Source organism: Dendrobium catenatum, unplaced genomic scaffold, assembly GCF_001605985.2.
Source record: "Dendrobium catenatum unplaced genomic scaffold, ASM160598v2 fragScaff_scaffold_1056, whole genome shotgun sequence".
In the NCBI taxonomy this organism is placed as follows: domain Eukaryota; kingdom Viridiplantae; phylum Streptophyta; class Magnoliopsida; order Asparagales; family Orchidaceae; genus Dendrobium; species Dendrobium catenatum.
The window spans coordinates 302,294-319,067 of record NW_021319518.1 but is presented as its reverse complement, the minus strand read 5'-3'; the positions used below and the strand labels follow the sequence as shown (position 1 = coordinate 319,067).

The 16,774-nt window shown below is 35.4% G+C and overlaps 1 protein-coding gene across 7 annotated transcripts in view; it reads left to right on the top strand.

Annotated features, from left to right (window-relative positions):
- LOC110110834 (mitotic spindle checkpoint protein MAD1) overlaps positions 1-16,774 on the top strand; it is a 95,964-nt gene that overhangs the window by 18,029 nt on the left and 61,161 nt on the right. For all 7 annotated transcript variants that reach the window (XM_028698092.1, XM_028698089.1, XM_028698090.1 and 4 more), the window contains 4 exons: positions 7,824-8,071; positions 8,262-8,433; positions 14,604-14,714; positions 14,804-15,007. In XM_028698092.1, coding sequence (XP_028553925.1) covers positions 7,824-8,071; positions 8,262-8,433; positions 14,604-14,714; positions 14,804-15,007 — 735 coding nt within the window. The remainder of the gene's footprint in view (positions 1-7,823; positions 8,072-8,261; positions 8,434-14,603; positions 14,715-14,803; positions 15,008-16,774) is intronic.

Below are 16,774 nucleotides of genomic sequence, written 5' to 3'. Positions count from 1 at the left end.
TCTTTGTATGAATCTCTAGAAAGAAGTCATAATGAAATGCATATAACATATTAAATATTTAGAATATTCAAAATGACTAAATTGTTTACCTGTTTGAAGACACTTCAATTCCTCTCTCACTCAGCATCACTGTGTTAGACCAGTCTAGCCATCACTAGGCAAAGGGCCAACCTGGGTTTACTCCAGCTGGACTAAAGGTCCGCCTCCACTGTAGCTTATATATATATATATATATATGATGTTTTGTAAGCATAAAAAAAGGATTATGTGAAGTATTTTTGGAGCAAAAAACCTTAGGGTTTTCTTCTTGGAAAAGCTTGCGAGCTTGTTCCTTTTCTCTTCCTCTTGGGAAAGCTTGCGAGCTTGTCATCTCTTCAACTTCGTCTCGGGCTTTTTATCCACTTCTTCTCTCCACAAGTGACCACCCCATTTGTATCTTTCTTCTCAATCAAAGAAAAAAAGGAGATGATGGATGATTTTTGGAAAGCTAAAACTTGAGGGTTTTTCTTCTTGGAAAAGCTTGCGAGCTTGTCCTCTCTTTGACTTCGTCTCGGGCTTCTTATATTTTTCTTCTCTCCACAAGTTTCATGCCACTTGTATCTTTCTTCTCAAGTGATGTGAAAACAAGTTTAGGAGTTTTTTTTTTTTGTATGGTCGTCTTTCTATTATAAAATTTTAGTTTGTTTGTGTCTTAGACTTACGTATTTTCTTATTCTCAAAGATGTCCTAGTTTTTATGTAATTTTGGCAATCTTTTGATTGCATCAATTTGGTATCAGAGCCTAGGTTTGTATATTCCTAGGTTTGTGTTTTTTTTAAGTATTTAGAGAAAAAATGGAAAAAGAAGAAAATGGTGAACCGGTTGTGGGTGAAAATCAACTAGAAAATCCTGAATTCCAAATCAAAATGGACAGATGGATTCCGTCGGAAGGAAGTTCAACCGATCCAATTCAAAATGAGTTATACAAGCTTTAGATGAAGATGCACATATGTACGGAGCAATACATGAAGAAAAAGCGACTTTTGCATGATCAATTCAAGCAAGAAAGAGATTATTTTGAAGAAATATGTGGCCAAGATTCAAGAATTGGATTTGGATCCATCATCTCATCGGGATAAATCTAAAGCATCCTTATCAGGAGATGAGCATTTTCAATCGGGGAAGAATCTGATATAGGCAAAGGGGAGGGGGGGGGGAGATTATTTGCCTTGTTTTTGGGCTGCTGATGGGTTCTCGGTTTCGGGCTTGGCTGTTCGGTTTTGCTGTGTTTTGGGGAGCTGCTTGGTTCCAGCTCATTATTGCTGAGCTCTACTTCTTTTTCAACTCATAATTTGAAGTTATTCCCCTTCTCTGCTGGCCCTTCGGTTCTCCCCTGGCTCCTTTCCTCGTGGCTGGTTCTTCTCCCCTGGCTGCCTATTCCGGTTACCTGTGGGCGCCTGTTCTGGTTCCCTGTGTTGCCCGTTCCTGTCCCCAGGTGGTCCCTTCGGCGCTGCTGTTGCTGGAGCCGCCTGTTGGGCTTCTTTATTCCCTATTTTGATTGGTTCGGTTGGAGGTATTTTGGGCTGTTTGATTGCCCCTTTTTTCCTCTATATATGTGATGTTTTGTAAGCATAAAAAAGAGATTATGTGAAGTATTTTTGGACCAAAACCTGCGGGTTTTCTTCTTGGAAAAGCTTGCGAGCTTGTCCCCCTTTCTCTCTTCCTCTCCTCGATTTTGTCTCGGGCTTCTTATCTCTTCTTCTCTCCACAAGCGTCCACTCCATTTGTATCTTTATTCTCAATCAAAGAAAAGCTGTTTTAGGAGTTTTATTTCTTAAGTTTGTAAGCGTCTTCTATATGTTATAAAGTTGTATTTTGTTTCGTTTTAAGTGTGGTATTTTGTCTACTTTCTTATTCTCAAAGAAGACCTAGTTTTTATGTAATTTTGGCAATCTTTTTATTGCATCATATTTGGAAGGAAGGGGCGGTTAGGGAAGGAATTAAGTTATGTATGGACTGTTTAGTAATTTGCCTTGTTATTTTGTATGCTTTAAGTTGAAGGGTTGGGATTAGGGTTAGGGTTACCTTTGATTTTCTTAATTCTGTTGGTGCTTTGGTGTTTTTTTGGCTCTAGTGGCGTCTAGAGGGTTGGGAGAGGTAGATCCTACTCTCGAATTGATGATCAATTGTATCTTGGTATTTTCCTTCCAATTTCATCAATTATTACGTTGTTTCTTGCTATTTCTCTTGATTTGTGGGGAGAACTGTGGTGAGAAATAACTGAATTTCCCTTATTAATAAGTTTAACTTGAGTTCTACAAGTGTTGTCTATCAAATTGGTATCAGAGCCGTAGCCGAGCTGAATTTGGGGCTGTTTTTGTTTTATTCCTGCAGTAGTTTTCCCCTTTAAACAGCTGTTTTTTGCTGTCTTTGGGGCTGAAATGCGGATTTTTGAGTCTAACGGAGATCTGAGTATCGATGACGGCAAGAAGATTGATGCTTTGTAAGAAAGTCTTGAGGGGTAGATGGGTCAAATCAAAGTGACGGTGAAACATAGAATTTCCTTCATGGAAGACAAATTCTCGGACCTACAAGAGATGGTGAAGAAGATATGGGATCTTCAAAACCAAACGGAGGCATCAGAGGCAATAGTGTTTGTTAGAAGAAATTCAAATTCTGATAGTCGTAGGGATAAAAATGATGTGGAGATCTAAGGGGGAGAAGGAAGAAAACCTAATCTAGAACCTATTCAGAGGGAGGAGTGGTGAAAGGTATTGGGAGAGGTGTGGATATGTTGGGTATGAGCAAAGGGGTGCTGATTTTGAAAGAAGGGATGGAGATTATGACCGGAGAGGTGCTGATTTGCAAGGAAAGGAGGAGGAAATTTAAGAAGGGTTTAGTTACGAATGTGGAAAGGAGGATCGAGATAAATGAGGGGGACCCCACCCACTTGGGGAAGGGAAAATTATGGAGGAATCAGGGTAAATGGAGGATTTTTGATGGCGAGAAAGCTGAAGATGCACATCTTTAAGGGGGAGGATGCACACGGGTGGATTTACAAGGTAGAGAGATTTTTCACCTTCAATTGGTTGATGGAGGAGGAGAGATTGACGGCAACTGATCTTTGTTTGGAAGGGAAGGCATTGACTTGGCACCAATGTAGAGACATGAGGCAGCCCATACGGAGTTGGAGGGAGTTTGAAGAGTGTTTATTGGAACTTTTCCAAACTAGCAGGAGAGGGGGCTTCTATGAGCAATTCTTTGTCTTGATACAGGAAAGCTCAGCGGTAGAATACTGCGAGAGATTTGAGTACCTAATGAGTCGACTGGATGGGTTGCTGAGACTGTTCTAGAGGAAAATTTCATGAAGGGGCTTAAGATAGAAATCCGCGCAGCAGTTAGAGTAATGAGGCCTCGTGACTTGGGAGAGGCTATGGAGCTAGCTTAGTTGGTGGAGGATCAGAAGTGCCAGGAGAGGGGAGGCAGAGGCGTCAGTTTAGGTGGCTCGTATAGGATGACCACTACCTTCTTAGCACCCAAAGGGCCAACATCGAGCAACCTTCGTAAGACCCCAAGGGTTAAGCCTGTAGGAGGGGGAAGTTGGGGAAAATTCAAAAAGCTTATTGAGAGAGAGCTGCAGGAAAAAGGGGGCGAATGGATTATGCTTCAGATGTGATGAGAAGTATACTCCGGCACACAGGTGCAGGTACCGAGCTTTTCAGGTTCTCACCGTGATGATGAGGAAACTGAGGGAGGTGGGAGTAAGGCATGGGTAGAAGAGGAGGACAACTTGCATCTAGGCATGATAGGGGGTTCAGGTGAGGGAGGATTTTCTCCCATTGGAGTTATGAAGCATTGATGTCATTATGAGAATGAAGTGGCAGACCTTGGAAAATACCAAGGTTAACTGGGGAGCAAAATGGTCCCCAATTATGTTGAGGGACTCTTTTGGTCCCTCAACTCTAAAAAAAAATCAATAGTCCCACCATCCAAACTATTTGATACTAAAATTAATAGTGTTAAAATTCTGTGTATTTTTTGAATTGACCTTTAGAATTAATTGGCCTTTTATGAGTTTGATGTGAAACAAGTATGAATAATATTTGAAAATAATGCATGCTCTTAAGTAATGAATGTAACAGTAAGGTTCACAATAAATATAAACCTATTTATTAAAGATTTAATTTAGAAACATTAAAATCAACTTTAAGTAATCAAGCTTTATTTAAGGTTAATTTGCGATAACAAAACAAGCTGAACAACACTTCTCGAATATATGAACTTAAAAAAATACCTCCCATTGGTTGCTGCTCGATCAAGTTTAGCTAATCGCGTGGGTGCCCGACCGAACGCGATGATTGGGCGAGTGGGGGTTTGGTGTTGCAATGGTTTTTCCCTGTTGAAGGACGTCGACTCCATGGATGGGTCTCCTTACTGTTGCTAGGTTCAACTTTGCTAGAGATTGATTGTTAGGGGATCTTTGGATGAAGGATTTAACAAGATTTATGACGATTACAAAATTTGGCAGAAAAAACATGCGAAAGGGAGAAATATAGGTACCTTTACAACGAGTGAGCACCTGTGGTTGCCTCTGATTAAAATTTCGCGACTTCCGATCCGACAGGAAGGGAACTTCGTTGAAGGAGCAAAGTCGAATAGCAAAAAATAGTAGAAGCGAAGAACATCTGACTATGGGGTTCGTTGTTGCTGGAGTTCGACGCTAGGCATCCATTAGAGTTCGTCGTTTCCAAAGGAGGCGAAGATCGGCTGGCTGCTGGGGTTCGACTTTATCGGCAGTTTAGCGCTGTGATTCTATGCTCGCCTTCTTTGATTCAGTCTGGGGTTTCGACGCTGCAAGGGGTTTAGACGCTGGAAGGAGTTTCACAATAGGTAAAGTTCTTCCAATTTTAATTTCGGCTCTTGGAATTTATTGTTGGTTTGATGACGAATTTATAGTATTCTTTTTATACCATTTTGTACTCGATATCTTCGTTACGTTTTTGTTTTTAACCATAATAAAAGTAACAGTGGGACTATTTTGATTTTTTTAAAAAGTTGAGGGAAATGGTTTCTTAACATAGTATGAGACAATTTTGGTCCTATTTAAAGAGTTAGGGGATTTGGTCATTTTCTTGTTCCTTATATTTAGTCTCAATGTTCCATTTAAATGCTCCATAAGGGCCGATATGATGTTCTCGGCTTGAAATATACCTCTATTTCTCTCTTTACCGAAGTAAATAAATGTGGCAAAGAGTTAGATTTGGATTGTAATTGTGTATACCTTTAAGTCGGATCTTTCCTCATGTTTGGATTGACCGTTGCTAAATTCTTTGTATGTAGATGAATAAATTTCTTTGCATGTAATCTTTCATCTCATTTTGTTAACTTTTATCATTTATCGCTCTTATTGATTGATGGTTTAACATCACTAGGATAAATTTCTTTGTCTGTGAATCACCTCATAACTTTTTAATAAATGCCATAATTGTTTTTGATCTATTAGAAATGACCTTTCTTTATAAAATTTAAATGAGAATTCGACTTTTAACGTGACACAATGTAGAAAATGGATTCATATAGCCGACTCTACGTAGTGGGATAAAGGTTTGATGCTGTTGTTGTAGTAGTATCAATCATTTGAGCAATTATTTAATTTAAGAAACATATATTCTTCATGAATTTGATAGATGATTATATCCATCATAGAAAGAATATGAACTAAGTTTTAAACAAATTTTATCCATTTAAAAGCAATTTTTTAATTTTTATTAAAATCATCTTATAACTAAATGTTGTTACTCATTAAATATAAGATTTTTTGAAAATATAATTAAACATTTTTCAAAACATTTCGCATTTACTAATTAAACCATTTTCAATAACTTGAATGATTTATATATAAACTGAAGGGCTGTTGGTTTAGTGAAAAAGAAATACAAAGGAAATGAAATACAATGTAAAATAAATTAGTACATTCTAAATATTTTTGGATAGATTGATTGTTTGAAAAGTAAATGTAGTGGAGTTATTTTTCAAATGTGATTGGGTGTATATATATTAAATTAAAAAAAATAGTGTATTCTAAATGCTTAGGGTTTGTTTAATTTGGTGTATGCAGAGTAATGTAAAAACACTGCAATCAGATACATAGTTAAATTAGTAATGATAGGATAAACACAAAATTACCATTGTCATTTCATATTTCTAAAATGCTTTTGAAGACCACTGTTTAAAATATAAAACTTTTAAGTCATTACAACACAAGTGGATTAATCTGTCAGTAAGTTTCATTATATAAGAACATTTATTGAACTCCTTTCATATCCATCTTTTTTTTTTGCTTCCACAGGTTTTGAGAAGAGGAAATGAATAATTATTAGGTTTTTGGATAAGTTGTCATATATAGTACTAATCACTTTCTCAAAAAAGTCAGGAGTACGTGATAGCTCTATCATGAGTTTCGGTGAATATTTTTTTTTGAAGCCATTGTTATGCATTGAATTACATTAGCAACTACGTTATCAACCATCTTAACAATATAATTACGATGAGATCGCTCAACACCACGCTTCTTATTCTTTGTACATTATCAACCATTTTAACCATATAATTATCATGTGTTTCTGTGAATATTATTTTTGAAGCCCTTGTTATTCTTTGAATTACATTAGCAACTTGAGTTACATTATCAACCATCTTAACAATACAATTACCACGAAATCTCTCAACACTATTCTTCTTATTCTTTGTACGTTTGGCACATCCCTTGGAAGATGATGGTTTGATTGCTTTGTCATTCCTGTAGAGTCTTCTGTAAGATCCACTTCAGCCCAATGAGTTAGTTGGGACGCATCTATGCCAGTCTCTCCAAAACTTGAGGGTTTCTTATCCTCTAAGTTGTTTTATTGAGTACCAAATGGAGTTTGAGAATTTCAGACTTAGCCCGATCACCAATTACATGTCCTTCACCACAAACTTTCTCTAACTTTATACTTTGTTGGTTGACATTAGGCAGCAAAAATAATTTTGCCATTTTATTACCTAATGGAGTTGATCAGGCTGGTATGGGCATGTGCCATCCAATTCCCCTACATAGATCAGTCCCAGCCCTTGCCACCATTACAACTACCAACACCTTCATGTATCTCATTAAACCATTTCATGAGCTAATCTATATTATGAATTTCCAATCAATAATTGATTATTCAATATCCCTTATAGCATCCTTCTTTGAAATTTGTGCCATATGCCTAATTTAATGAACTTCTTATTATAGTCCTATTTTGATTGCCATTGCCACTGCTTCTACTGTCAACATCTAAACCGTAGTCAATCTGTTAACATCTAAACCGTACTCAATACTTAGTATTTATTTATTTTTTCAAATTAATAAATATTTTAAAATTATTTTTTCTCCTCATTTGCAATTAGGGACTTGTGAGTTTCTTTAATAAACTATTATGTTTTATTCCATTGATTTGAGAAAGATTACTGTTACTTTCACTTGTTTATTTCTTCTTAATTTATTAATTGTTCAAGTTTTTATATTTATTACTGTTACTGTCACTTGTCTTATGTTTAAGTGATATGTTTTGGGTTCTTACTGGCATACTTGATTTTAGTGCCAAAATTCTTACGTCTAATTGTTTTTTGTTTTCAGTTGAGTCAAGGTCATGTCCCTTAATTCTTGATTCTGGACTATGTACCACATTTAAAATTTTATTGGATAAGCTTTTCATATATTATTTTTGCTTATTTATTTCATGTTCTAGCCAACCCCACGTAGTGGGATAAAGACTTGATGTTGTTGTTATTGTTGTTGTATTTATTTCATGTCCTTTTAGGAGGCTGAATTACTAGAGGCCAGACAATTAAAATCTTTTCGTATGAATAAAGAACTATTGATAGAGCAGCTATTGGAGGAAAAAGGTCACAGGCAGAAGGCAGAAATGGAGCTTAATCAATTACAGGAAATTCAAGTACATGCTCATATGCTAGAATCTGAATTAGCATCTTGGAAATCATTGCTGAATCAGATACCTGATGTGTCATGCCATGATGACATACCCAGAAAATTTGCTCTGCTGCAGAAGTATGTTGTGCACTTCTATTATTTACTTATTCCTCTTTTTTTTTAAATTTATGACATCACTTACTCTTTTGCTACCTTTTTCCCTATAGAGCATAGCTTGATGTTTAACTATTATTCTTTACGGTGAGAATGTTGTTCTAATTACGTGCCATGCATCTTATTTGTCAATTTTTTCTTTGTATGTTTTCAGAGAAACAATTGAAAGTATGCTTAAAGTTGGTGAGACTAATGCACGTTTGAAGGAGCTTCAAGTAACCTTGGAAATGGCAAATCTTAATAAAGAACATGCTGAAAAAGAATGCAAACTAGAAAAAGAGAAGGCCGAATGTGCGTCTTTAGAGGTTAAGAAGCTTGAGTTGATGGTGAGTAGTGACACGTATCCTATTTATACACTCTTTCCTGATACTTGTGACTTGACATGTTGAAGTTCACCTTTTTGCAAGATTCTCCTTATTTGTTTTAATTTATATGATGTAATTTTTTAAAAGAAAAATCTGTTTAATTCATCTAATTCTGAAAGACTTATCTCGCACAGGCATTGTTATATTGATAAGACCATTTAAATGTTGAGTAGAATGTGGGGCAGTGAGTAAAACCTAATCTATTCTCCATGTAACGCACTGTTTATCTGATTTTCTTCCTTGCCCAACTGGAAATTGAGGCTTGGATTATGGCCTATTGTATAGTTTATGGTTGAGTGATTGCTCTTGAGAAATCTTGAAGAGAGAAAAACACTACTTTAAACAGTAAAATACGTTAATTATGAAGAGATTAATTTGAATTAGGCTTGTATCTATACTGTGCCCTTGGGTGACATTATGGGGTTATTTGACCACATAGTAGGCATTCAAGAGATGCTAAGGAAATAGTTCATTATCCTCACGAGTTATTTAGTCAAGCAATAAGAAGGGAAGTACATGGAAAGAAACCCAACTAGTCTTAAAGGACCACTTTTTACATTGTTCTCTATTGGCTTCTCTAAGGTTCATTGTGCACATTTTGCACCAAAGTTCGAGACTATACACTTAGTTCTAGGCCAAAGCCAATCACTACATTGATACGGCTTGGGATTGCTCGTTGTCATTGCCTTCCTTAATGTTAAAGTGTTAGCTTTGTAGCTTTTAGTCTTTTACAGTGTCACACCCCTTTATTTCACAAATTTTAACCTTTATTTAAAAAATATAATCATGTTATCTTAATGAAGCCCAATAAAATATCATACTTGAACCATCATTCAAAAGTGGAAGCTGCCCGAATTTTTTTATTTCTAAAAACATTCTTCTACAGAGCAACATAGGGAAGCCCAAAATATGTAAATATGAATATATTACTTACCTCATATCAGACCCCTCTCACATTAATAAAGATAAATATGAAATAAAAATTGAATCTGCCACTATTTTGGCTCGACATTTTTTTTTTCTTTTCCTGGATGTTCTGGTGAGCTATAACTCTCATAAAGATATGCAACTCTAATATCAAAATTAAGTGCAATAATTCACTAATGAGTATGAACATCAATAGGTAAATCAAATGAGCATAAAAAAATATGTATAAGCTACCAAAGTTACAGTAAAAGTAATATAGAATAATATACTGGGTATGATTCTTACCATGTAACATGTAAGGATGATGCTTGCCTGAATTACCCATTCAATTATATGTTGTATAACATTAATAGTATCATTTTATGCTAGTTGTAGTACTAGGTAATGCATACCATTAAAACATTTAGTCACAGCTATCAATTTCTATTTATTTGATAACTTTCTTTTTCAACCCCAGAAAATGTCATATCGAGATTTAGGTTTTTCAGCTCGTAGGCTCTCAACTCTCAAGGTCACATTGCCTCTGCCTCTAGAGCCCTTAGGCTCTACCAACTATAGGTCTCATAGCCACAAGCTCCATGGTATTATGGTCACATTGCCTCTACTGGGTCGCATTGCCCCACCTACCTGTTTTCTAACATGATATTTTCTTAAACTTATTTAATCATGGCTATTTCTTCTCTTTTGAAAACAATCTTATATATATTACTTATGTGTTTGTCTACATTTATACGTGTACATAGATAAACATTACTGAAATTTGTATCAATGTATTAGTATATAATAAGCATAACTGTATGATTCATATTTCATATTTTACCCTATTGCACGTGATAACGTATGTCAAATACTCACAAATCACAAGGGAGTACGTGTACAATGGCTGTATGAACCACAGTTTAGACTAATAATTATGATCATATAAGAGTCCAAGAGTAAATATCACGAATACACTACTTTGCTACATGTTGGAGAATATTTAATTTAATTAAATTGGAGTCTAATTTGAGTCGATTTTGTCTCGACGTCGATCGATCGAGTCGATCGAGCGCGATCGAGCCTAGTCGGGCTCGATCGGGGTTGAGTCGGTGCGAAAATATTCGTCAACACTACATAATTAAAGATGCATATCTTACTTTCTTGGCACACTGACTCACCAAATTGGGCAACTTGCATCTGTCTACGCTTATAGGGTACCTTCCAATTTTCCCTTCTCACGCACAATTAGTTTACAATCCCCCGTTGCACAAGGAACGTCCAATCAATAACTGAACATGATTAAAATTGATATGTTAATTATACCATTCCTACAAATTTTTCCTACAAAAACATAATAACTTCTTATATTTTTTTTCCTTTGCTCCTTTTCTCCTCTTTTCTTCTATTTCTTCTTTTCTTCTTCTTCTTCCCTTAATTTTACTGACCTGTCACATGTTCCTACCCCCAATTCCTATCAACCCTAACCTTTTCCATTACCTAAAAATGCAACAACTCACACCCCCTAACTTCCTTGCCACTAACTCAAATCAAGAAACCAGCCACCCAACAGCACAAACCTTCCTTTAGATAGCTCCCAAAACCAAAACAATTTAGCACTTACCACCCAACTACAGCAGGAATCCGACTACCTCAGCTGAGCACCCTTTGGCCTCCTGTGGGCTCCGACAATTTCCCCCCTTAACAGCTCCTCAGCTTGAGCCCAAAAACGTCCCAATTCCAGCTCCTCTTGATTTCCTCCCGCGTCACATACCTTTCTCAGCTCTCACCTGCCCCCACCTCTCGGTTTGCTCCATCATGCACAAAATTGAGAATGGCAAAGACCCTTTTTCTAATTCTGTTGGGAAGGAAATACACTAAGTATAACTAAGGCAAGTTAAATTCCTTAAATATCCTCTTCCAAAACAATGCATGCAAGCCAACTGTTAGTCCTTTATTACCCTTGATACAATAATTGTCATATTTAAACATTAATCAATTTTTTAATTTTTTTTTTAACTTAGGAAAAAAATGCAATCTAGATTTAATTCTCTAACTCTCAAATCCTTCACATTTAGGCATATAATGCTATGTCAAATTGCTCCATTTGACTAGTAGAACACAATGACATAAAATTATTTAGATTTTGTAAATGTTAAGATTTTTGGGTATCTTAAATTGAGTCAAATGTGACACATAGCTGCTCACATATGGGTTTTACACCCAGTGTGCCCGAAGTTCTAAGGTTAGAGTGGTTTGGTGTGATGGGGATTGATAGAGAGAATTAAATTAGGGTTTTTAGCAAGGAAGCCTTGGCAAATGTATGGCGATATACGATTTGGATTAATGGTGCGATATACGATTTGGAAATTGTGTGCTTGTTTTTAAAAAAAAAGTGTTAAGGGGTTTAATATGGCTAATCATTAACCAGTATTGGAGTCCAATGGTTGATGCTTCTCTCGTTGATTCGCAAAGCTACACGTAGGTGGGCCCACCAACATCACATGCACAAATCTCAATCCATTACATCCTATGTCATATGATTGACCGACTACCATCTCAGGCGCCACTCATTAGCAATGATTAATTATTGAGAATATCTTAGTTGTTGAATCCAAAATGAAGGGTTGTTGCCAACTCATCCTATATGCGCATAAAATTGGAAAAATAAAGGAAAAAAAATGAAGTAAGAGTTTTAAAAAAATAAAATTATATTTGAAAATATAAATCCAAAATTATAAAAAAATTGCAAAACAAAGAAAATTCAAATATGAATTCCTTCTAAATTCATATAGTTTTAGCAAAAAAATAAATAAATCATTAAAATTTCTTTTGTTCTCGAATATAAAATAAGCAATGGATTTTCACCTAAAATAAAAAATATATCTCTTAAAAATAATCTAGCGCTCCAAATAATGAGTGGAAATTGGTGTTATGGTACTTTAGTGAAAATCTACTTTGTGGGACCCTTATTGTCTATTAATTAGACTCATTTATGTTGAGGTTTATACGGCATATATATTTGACATGTTGAAAACTTATTTTAGGCTAACTTTTTATACACTCAAATTAAAGCTTTAAAATGTCCATAAATCCTAAAATTAGGAGTCTTTTAAGGTCAATGAACTCAACAAATCATCACAATGTCCTTGAACTTCAAATATTCATTAAAAATTCAGTAGACCTTGTAAAACTCCAGAATTTGAGCCTTTGAGGGATGCTCATGACATGACAAGGGGCATAAGTAGGGGTGTCAAAATGGGTTTTCGGATTAGGTTCGGGTTCAACGCCAAATTGACATGTCTTTAACACCCCTGACCCGATTTGCAAAATGGGTTAGATTCATGGTCTCGAAGTCGATCCGAGTATAATTTGACTGACTTGTCGACCCATAAGGCAACGACTGTGAGGCACGAGCAGGTGGGCAGGCGAGAGCAGGTGACGAGGTGTCTAGGCGAGCCTGCGGGCGAGTGGGCTAAAGCGTGCAGGGGACCGCCGGTGTGGGAGTAGGCGTCGGTGCAAGCACAGGGGTGGGAGGGGGTGTGGGCGTGAGTGCAGGGCTGGCGCGGAGCTCTACGGTCAAGGGGATGATCCATATCAATTTCGGGTTGATATCATGTTTTCCAGTTGGCCCGAACCCGACCCATTAGCAAAACGGGTTGACCCAAATCCAGAATTTTTTGGGTTGGATTCAAGTCGGGGTTTGGGTCGGGTCAAATATTGACACCCCTAGGCATAAGATTATAATTTTCCCTAGTGAAGCTTATAGAAAGGCAAGTCATCATCTAAACTCTTGAACAAGTTTATTTTTAAATAAATTCAATATATTTCTAAAAATTATGAATTTAAAGCCCTAGTTTGCTTCTTTACATGCTAAGTGACTTAGTTATTAAGAGTTGGTTATCTACGCAATTTTCTTTTTTCAAGTAGGGTTGTCTATTTTGGAAAATGTGATGGTTATTTTGTATTTTTTTGGTTATAAGGCATTTAAAGGTGTTTCCTCTTATAATTTACTCATTCATCGAATAAGAAATCGGACGTGCTAATTTTTCTTGGGAGAATTCTCTTGTTCTTGGCGCTGCTGAGTGAAAATGGTTTGTGGAGTTTTAGATTGTGCCACAATTGACTGACCTGATCTCAACTTATCTCAGACAAATAGGCTAGTTGGGGAATAGTTGCAAGGATATTTGGATTGTAATGTCACGTTGAGAGCGCTGGAGGGTTCTTAGCCTGTTGGATTTCAAGTGCTGGTCAATTTTTTATCCGCCATAGTGATTGTGATGCAAGAAATAAACTTCACATGATCCAATTGCAGTACAAATCTAATTTCTTGATTTTCTGTTGGTTCTCTTTTTGATTCATCTGCTCTCTTCATTTCTTTTAGTGTCAATTTATATCATAGCATAGAAAGTATGCTACCAGGGAGGAAGTGCAGATGGTAGAATTTGATGAATTTTTGACTACATTGCCCATTACAAAATGACCCCAATTTATAGGAGTTTTAGTATCTTAAACATTTACTTTAATGAATTATTAAAATTCAATAATATTTATTTGAATTCATCATTTGACCTTCTGAAAACTCCATATATTTTTAGAGAACTGAGAGAATAATAAATGAGGCTATAAATGCTGAAGGTTTCTCTTAAAATTCTCCATATTGACTGATAAGGAACCCTTAAACTTATTGAAACCTATTTATAACTTCTATGGAGCTGTCTTGATAGTTTTGGTTCTTCAATTAATGATTGAAAAATGAATGAAAAATTTGGTCTTCTTTTTGTTTGACCTTTGGAGCATTATTGTTTGACAGTTAATGAAGTCAATTGAATGGTTTGAATGTTATGGTCTAAGTACAATTGGGAGTGAGGAATCATTATTTATTGGAGTGACACTTATAATTATAGAGATGGATGATTATTGTTGAAGTTTGGGCACATAAAATGTTATCGTACTAATATCCGTCTATAATTGATTGAAATGAAGCAGCAATTGAGGCGAGCTTAAATAGTTGGGATACTACTAAATGTAAGAAAGTGGCATGTCTTCTTCTAATATAATCTTTAAACTTGTTAGATGCAATGTTCAGTTCAAAGATATATTTCTTGAAAATGTCAAGCTTAATACTCGGGGTTATTATTTAATGAAACATTGCCATAAAACAGGGCATAGTTGTCCATATGTATAAGCTTAATTCTGTTTATAATGTGTAATTATTGGTTTTCCAGCTTTCATCTGTTTCTGAAGAATGTGAAAAGCTAAAGAAGGATGTTGTTAGCTTGACTAAGCGTAAGAGTGGACTCTCGAGCAGTTGTCAAACAACTGAAGCAGTTAGTAAGGTTGGGCATTTGTCTTTTTTTTTTAAAAAAAAAATTCTTGATATAATTGCTTACGGTTGCCTCTCTTTGCTTTTTTAATGTGATCACAGGACCTAGAAACATTACTTGAGCAAAAAGAACATTCTATTCGAGGACTGGAGAGTAATTTATGTCAACAGAGGGAAATTATTAATCGTCAACATGCTGAAATCAAATTATTGAATGAGAGTCTCAGTGTTGAAACAAAGAAGGTGAAGTCACTAGAGAGGGAGAATGATCGGTTACGATCTGAGATTTCTTTGCTTGAATCGAAGGTATTTTGCTGATTCATTAGTAGAAAGGTTTATCCCGAGTCTCATTACAGTTATCTTGTTTGTTTTCCTTTATATGTCTAATCCTTTTTTTAAATTTCTTTTTTCTTATGAAGTGCAAAGTGGAAACATTGGACTTCTTAGATTTATAACTCATACTATTATTCTGCATGTGACTTTTTATTGATTACCCACAACAATTTTGAATTATTTGTGTGCCCATCTGCTTTTATTTTGTTATTTTATTTCTTTCTTTCTCCTAAACATTAACGGTCTGAAGTTTCCATGGCTGGGAATCTATTTTCATACTACTATAGAGTCAATAAACTATGCTGTTTACATAATTTTTTTTTTTGGCGCTTGGTAGAGGTGGACCATTGGGCGCTATTTTAAATTCTCTCAAGTTTAATAGATTTCAGTTTGTAATGCCAACCCTGCATTAATGGAGACTGCACCGGGTAAGCCTTTTCTTAAATTTAAGACCGTTTTTTTTGGATAGTTCCCACAATCCTTTTCTATATGTTCAGTGACTATAATCTTTCTTTTTAATGATTAGTGTCAATGTGGTAGCTGTTTATGTGCTTATATATATATGATATTAGCATAGATTCTTTATACTATCAAAGCATTTCAATTAATTATTATTATTTATTTTTATCAGACTTTATTTTACTTATAATTAGCAATACGATCTTTTGTAAGTTGTCTAGCATAAGTTTGGTTATTATGCTTATTTTTTATGCTATATATTATAAATGGAGGTCAAATGGGTCACGTAAATTCATGCTGTGATTATTGAATGAAACAATCCTTGACATGTTTTTTCCCCTTTCTTATCTATGTGCCTGATTCTTCTTGCTCTTCTTGCTTTTCTATTCTACTTCTCTATTTCTTCTTCTCCTCCTCCTCCTCCTTTAATTAGAATTCTATTTCTTAATATTATTCGGCAATCATTGTTAGCAATTAACAAGATAATGATCAATGATTTGATGAAGATCAGTTTCACGTCATCTAATGAATTGTAAATGGGATGTGCTTTAATTGTTTGTTGGCTGAAGCCCTTGGCCACCATAATTGATGCACTTTTTTTCTTAAGATCCTCAGTGGATCATAATTAATTTTCAAATGCTAAAATCCAAGCCAAATCATGCCCTTTGGAGTTCTTTTAGTTCTAAAAAGCATTATTATCACAATTGCTTGCTCAACGTCATTTCTCTCCTATTCGTCCCTTTGCTCAACTAATCCTATTTATCTCTTCTTTTTCTCTCTAACAATTTCATTTAAAAAAATTCTATATAAAGATTTATTTCAAATTTTCTAAATTAAATTCCAAGTGTTTTTTTCAGAATTATTTTTATTCCTAAATTCTAGAAAACCAAGCTACCCAAATTCAAAAGGAAAGAAAAATCCCTTTTTTACTTGTCAGGTCCCCTGCTTTGTCCCTCTCGAATTTCGTACTCCCCTCTAAACTTGAGAAAAATAAGCCTTTTTGAATATTTTCACTGCCAGAATCCTAGTCTCTACTTCTAGAAAAATTAAGAAAAAACCGTCTCTACCTATCCCCTTCATGCTATCTCCCAGAACAATTGATCACCACCGAACAACATCTCTACTACAAATATAAATAGTAGAACCCTAACTCTAACCTAATAAACCCCAACTGTTACAGCCTAAGCTGTAAATTAACCAAGAGGCTTCAAATGAAAGAAGGTTTTTAACTTTACTGTATATCCATATATTGTGTATTAAAATAAGCAATGTTGAAACTAA